Genomic DNA, 5,647 nt, shown 5'->3' with positions numbered 1-5,647 from the left:
GGAGCATTTGAGTAACTATTTTTGGTCAAGTGTAGTGCAATTTTAGAACTTTTACAGTCTTCACAGGGAAGATGGCCTCTTTTCTGTGTGTGAGAGAGAGACCTGTTCTCCGAAAGTCAGGCTGTCTGCACTTCCCATCACCAAGCACTCATTCCGTTATCAGCAACATTTCAGAGCTCTTGAGATTAATGACTGTTGCCATGTAAACTGTGCATTGTAATGGGAAGAAGGAAATACCAGCAGGACAGTGCACAAAGTAGAAACGAGGGAGAGTTCCTGATGCTCCGGGTTCCACATGGTAGCAGTGATTTTAAATGCAGACCGTTTCAGTATGGGCAACACACTGAGAGCAATCATTGCCTTCATCCCTTCTGATGACTGCCAGAAATACCTCCTGGGAGACCTTGAAGAGATGCCAATTGATAGAATGGTGGATCTGAGCAGCAGGCAGTTGAGGAGATTTCCCTTGCATGTTTGTTCTTTCAGGGAGCTCGTCAAGCTGTACCTGAGTGACAATAACCTGCACCAGCTGCCCCCAGAGCTAGAACAGCTGCAGAACCTCCAGATCTTGGCGTTAGATTTCAACAACTTCAAAGCGCTGCCCCTGGTGGTGTGCACCCTGAAGCAGCTGTGCATCCTCTACCTGGGCAACAACAAGCTCTGCGACCTGCCCCAGGAGCTCAGTCTCCTGCAGAATCTCAAAACCTTGTGGGTTGAGTCCAACTGCCTGAGCCACCTGCCCGAGGTGGTGTGCGAGCTGAGCCTCCTCAAGACCTTGCACGCCGGCTCCAACGCGCTGCACACGCTGCCCGCCGGGCTGCGGTGCCTGCAGGAGCTGCGCACCATCTGGCTCTCCGGCAACCTGCTGGCTGACTTCCCGCCGGTGCTGCTGCACATGCCATTCCTGGAGGTGATTGACGTGGATCGCAACGCCATCAGGTCCTTCCCCAGCCTGGCTCACCTCCCCGGCCTCAAGCTGGTGATCTACGACCACAACCCCTGCAGGAATGCGCCCAAGGTGGCCAAGGGGGTGCGCAGAGTGGGGAGGTGGGCAGAGGAGACCCCCGAGCCCAGGAAGCGCTCCGAGCTGGGCAGAGAGGAGGAGACCGACAGCAAGGAACCGCCACTTCCCCCTGACAAGCAGCCCCAGCCCTGCTAAGGATCAGCCAGGAGGCTCTTGCTGGTGCTGCTGTGGGCAGCTGGCAAATCGTCACCTGCGGCCTTCTCCTCTGGCTGTGTGGGATTTGCGCACCTCCAGCTGGTTACAGCAAAAATGCCTTTTAAATAGAGCGTTTCTTCACCTCCTGGTACCTCAGCTGTTAAATGCACACGATAGTGCCTAGACTGCTCTTCACAATAGTATTTTAGAGGCCTGTATGATCTGTTAGTAGGTGTAGCTATTTAAATAGATGTGCCAGCAAATTTCTCCCTCTTGTCCCAAAAGCCTCCTTAGGGCTAAAAGCCAGCACTTCCTTTGTAGTATGAGCAGGTGAAAAACACTGTATAAAGCCGACCCTTTGAAGTGACGGAACGGATTTTCATCTAGCAAAATCCCTTTTATTCCAAATGCCATCTAAGGAAGCATGACTGAGTGAGGTTTTTCCATCCATTGATCACGCTGGAGCACTCGTAAGTGAGCACTAGCTGCCGTACCCGTGACGTAGCCTGTATCAAAAGACATGTTTCTCATGCAAATGATGAAAGGGATCTCAGCAGCTTGTCAAGACCCCCTCTTCTGCCTGGAAAGAGGGTGTAGCAAAGATCATTTGACTCTCCCCAACTAACACCTAAAATGACTAGACTAAGCCTGAGAGAGAATGAAGTTTTTATGTTTTATGTGCCTTTGCCAGCACTTTATGCAGAATCATTTCTTCATTCAGTGGGGTGGGTTTTCACACCTGCAAAAGGAGTTGTTTTGTTTTGTCTTTTTAAAGGAAGATCTGATTGTAAAACTACAAAAATTGGCAGGGCGACTTACAGGTGTAATATCTAAATATGGCCCCAAACCTGCAAACACGCCTATGCTTAACTAGAGCTAGCCCCAGCCTTCAATGGGACTACTCCCCTGCTAATGTTTGCACAACTGAGACCTGTACTTCTGCCACCACACTTGGAAATTGACTAAATTGTCCCTTTAATTTAAAAGGCATGTTTTGCACTAATGTGCCCTGGGTAACGATAACTGACTCAAAATGGGTTGAAGTTTTGTCTACTAAGTTATACTTGCAGAGACTGTTCTTTTGATTTATAGTATTTTTTTATACTCCGCACCAAACTTGACATGTTAATGGGGTTTCACTGGACCCGAACAGCTACCTGTTTCTGTCATCTTAACAGCACAATACACACAAATGACAGTTAATTTTCCATAAAAGGTTTGATTTAGTGACTGTTTAATGTCATTTACATTCTTAAAAGAATATTTGGAAAGTAGAAAATCAGTTAGTACTTGCTGTCTAATTAAAGTTAAATCTGGATTTGGATCTGGCTAGTACCCACCTAGTGTGCTTCCTATTTATTACACTAAATGAATTGGAGCTGTACTCAAGTGCCTATACCAGAGGGAAACTGTATTGCTCTGGAATTAACTGGATTACTTTTCTCAAAGCCTTTGCCAAATCTTGTTCTGCCAAACTAACAATCATTTCTTTAGTGAAATAAAGGGAATAACATTTGGATTTTATATATGAAGACGCATGCCTGCTTCTTGTTTCCATTAGAATTAATGTGACTCTTTTCTGTTTGGTCTAATTGGGGCATCTTTCCTTTGCTACACATATAAAATCTTATTACTGGGCAAAAAACAGCAACTTTTTTGTTTTGTATATCCATGTAACATTGAAATAAGCCCAGGCTGTACTGATTGTCTACTACAGCGTTCTATAACAGCCCTTTCACTGGTTGCCCTAGGAAGAGCTGCTGAAATATTTTATTCAGCTATGGGCATCATTGACATAGTTCTGACATAGTTTAGATCAGTGGTGTCGAACCTGTGGCCCTTGAGGGTGACTGAAAATTATTTGTGATTTGAAAGTATGTTTCCTAAGCCATACCCCACAATTAAAATAAATAAATAAAACCAGAAGGATTTAAAGCAGCCCTATCATAAGGCTACATTTCTGCCTCCTCTTGCCACTCCCCTTGCAATTTTTGAACAATACAAGATTGCGACTGTGCCTCACCGTCCTGGTTTGATGTTTGGGGCTGCAATTGATAGAGTTGGACATTCACATTCACAAGAGCTATTTATGGCGTTAGACCCTTAACTATGTTTATGACCCCCCTCCTAAATTACCACAATCACTGCATGTACAAATAGCTGCAGTGGGGAGTTGGTGACATTGATTGTTACTGCGAACACTCACCCGTCACTGCTGGTGAAAGTCATGTCTGTATTTTGACCGATTTAACCTTTTGAAATGCTGTATTGTAAATAGATTGGCGGGTTTCATACAGACATCAGCAAATAGGACTTCAGATAGTCATGTAAAGTTATTAGAGCCACAAACCAATAGTCAGTCACTTATTTTACTATCATCTTTTGATATGCTGATAAATTCACACAAAGTGAACACCGCAGAAGACTGGACTCAAGCCAAGCTTTGCAGCTTCAATAATTACATACGGGAGTTCTATACTAAATGGCGAGCCATTTTTCCCCTTTAATAGTCCTTACAAGTAAGAAAGTGCAAAGCTGGTTGTAGGTAGTAACAATGGCAACTCTACCAAGTTAATATTCAGTATACATATTTTAAAAAAATGCACACACAGCCTTGCACTTGAGCATTTAGTTTCTCTTTATTTTTCTCAGAGTAGAATAAACCAAATCGATGCAGATTTCTAAACAGTGGGAAATCTATATAGTTTGTATTTATTTATATTATAGTAGCAGGTAGAAGCCCCGAGCTGGGTAGGCTGAAATCGTATAGGCTACAACAGAGGTGGGTCTGAGAGATTTGAAGAGAGTAGTAGCCTCTTGGCTCAATTCAGATCTAAAAAAGAAAGCAGCCCTAATTTGAATAAAATAGAGATTCCATCATTGTTAGTTTCCAGATATATCTGAGAGAGACAAGTTTGAGGATCTGATGCTCCATCTTAAGCCAGCTGGCTGGGATGCTACTTTTAGTTTTGGTAGCCTGAAGCTCGGCAGTGAAAATGAGGACCACCTTTCGGTACCAATCTTAAATTTTGATCTCATGGCTACACGCTTAAAACAGAGGTGAGAATTGAGCAGACATTACAGATAAAGCGAGTCAACTATTACAGAAATATGAGTTTTTACGGTTTCAGTGGTAGCCGTGTTAGTCTGTATCAGCAAAAAAAACTGAGGAGTCCTTGTGGCACCTTAGAGAGTAACAAATTTATTTGGGCATAAGCTAATGTCACAAGCATTATTTTTCTTTCTAGCTGTAACGGATAATGCACTACCAGATCTTAACCCTGTGTCACTACTCCAAGACTGAGTATTCTCCCTGTAACTGTGCAGGAAAATATCACCTATGGGGGAATAAATATTTATTTAGTAAGCTGTTAGAAGATCTGCAGTGTTTGAAACATCAGACAGCTGCCAGTGGAGCTGGAGTAAGGGGCAGAGCACAAATGCAACAGTCAAAAGTGCATGATAAATGCAACAACCACATGAATGTCATCACATAGAGTATACTTACAATATTTGAAAACAATGTATCTGTAACAGATAGTAACATAGTTCAGTCTATTTAAACAATTCTAAGATTTTTCCTATTGCTCTATCACATCTTTCCAGAGGATGCTGTGTTAGAACTCCAGAGCAATATATACATATCAGAAGATATGTAAATTTCAGCTAAACACTGCTCTTTCTTAAACACCTGTCCCTGAAATGGATAAGACAACACACAAGTCTCTGGGCAAGATTATTTTGAAATGGTTCCAACATGTCCTTTTCTAGATAACATCAACATTTCTGTCTTGTAGTTGGCAAGAATAACTTTTTCAGGCCAAATGTAACCATGTGATGAAGAGCACCACCTCAGAGTTTTGATCATGAATAACCTTCATAAGAACAAGGAAAATCACAAAACTAGGAACTAGCAACTGAAACGAAAACTAGGAACTAGCAACTGAAACGGAAAAAATAAAACCACTTCTAGGAAAGTGTTCAACAAGAATGGCAATGGGAGGGAGGGTCTCTGACATTGCTTCTAGGAAGGTGAAGAGGGCCCATGGGATATACCAAGATATCCCTGACAGGAGGCCTAAAAATAACAAATAGTTCCACTTATATGTGATGCTAATTCCTCTTGTTCCCAGATTACAACAGCTTCTGAGCAAATCATTCCCCCCCCTCCTCCCCGGGCCAACAGGAAGGCTCCCTTCAGCACTTAGGCAGCAGCAGCTCCTTTTTAAAGGTCACTGTTCTAGTTACTGTAATCTAGTGCCTGAGTTCAGAACTACTAACCAAGTTATCAACCAATAAGGCCCCTGTATTGCACAATTTCCTTTGGCCCCTTGCTGTACAAAACACACTTTCAATTTTCCATTTGTCTAGGAGACACGTTTGTGAAGAAAACCTTGACGACACAACTGAGAGCAACCGCTACAGTATTGCCCTTCCTGCATCTAGAACCTGGTCCACAGTCTTGAGACTGGATCAATGGTGCCAATT

The 5,647-nt window shown here is 43.2% G+C and overlaps 1 protein-coding gene across 1 annotated transcript; it reads left to right on the top strand.

Moving 5' to 3' along the window:
- Window positions 1–225: 225 nt before the first annotated feature.
- Window positions 226–2,691, top strand: LRRC10 (leucine rich repeat containing 10). Its single transcript, XM_034771272.1, has one exon. It carries the CDS (start codon window positions 296–298, stop codon window positions 1,157–1,159), a length of 864 nt encoding a protein of 287 aa, XP_034627163.1. The 5' UTR covers window positions 226–295; the 3' UTR covers window positions 1,160–2,691.
- The last annotated feature ends 2,956 nt before the right edge of the window (window positions 2,692–5,647 follow it).

This window comes from Trachemys scripta, chromosome 1 (assembly GCF_013100865.1).
Source record: "Trachemys scripta elegans isolate TJP31775 chromosome 1, CAS_Tse_1.0, whole genome shotgun sequence".
In the NCBI taxonomy this organism is placed as follows: domain Eukaryota; kingdom Metazoa; phylum Chordata; order Testudines; family Emydidae; genus Trachemys; species Trachemys scripta.
This window is presented reverse-complemented; position numbering and strand designations above follow the sequence as displayed.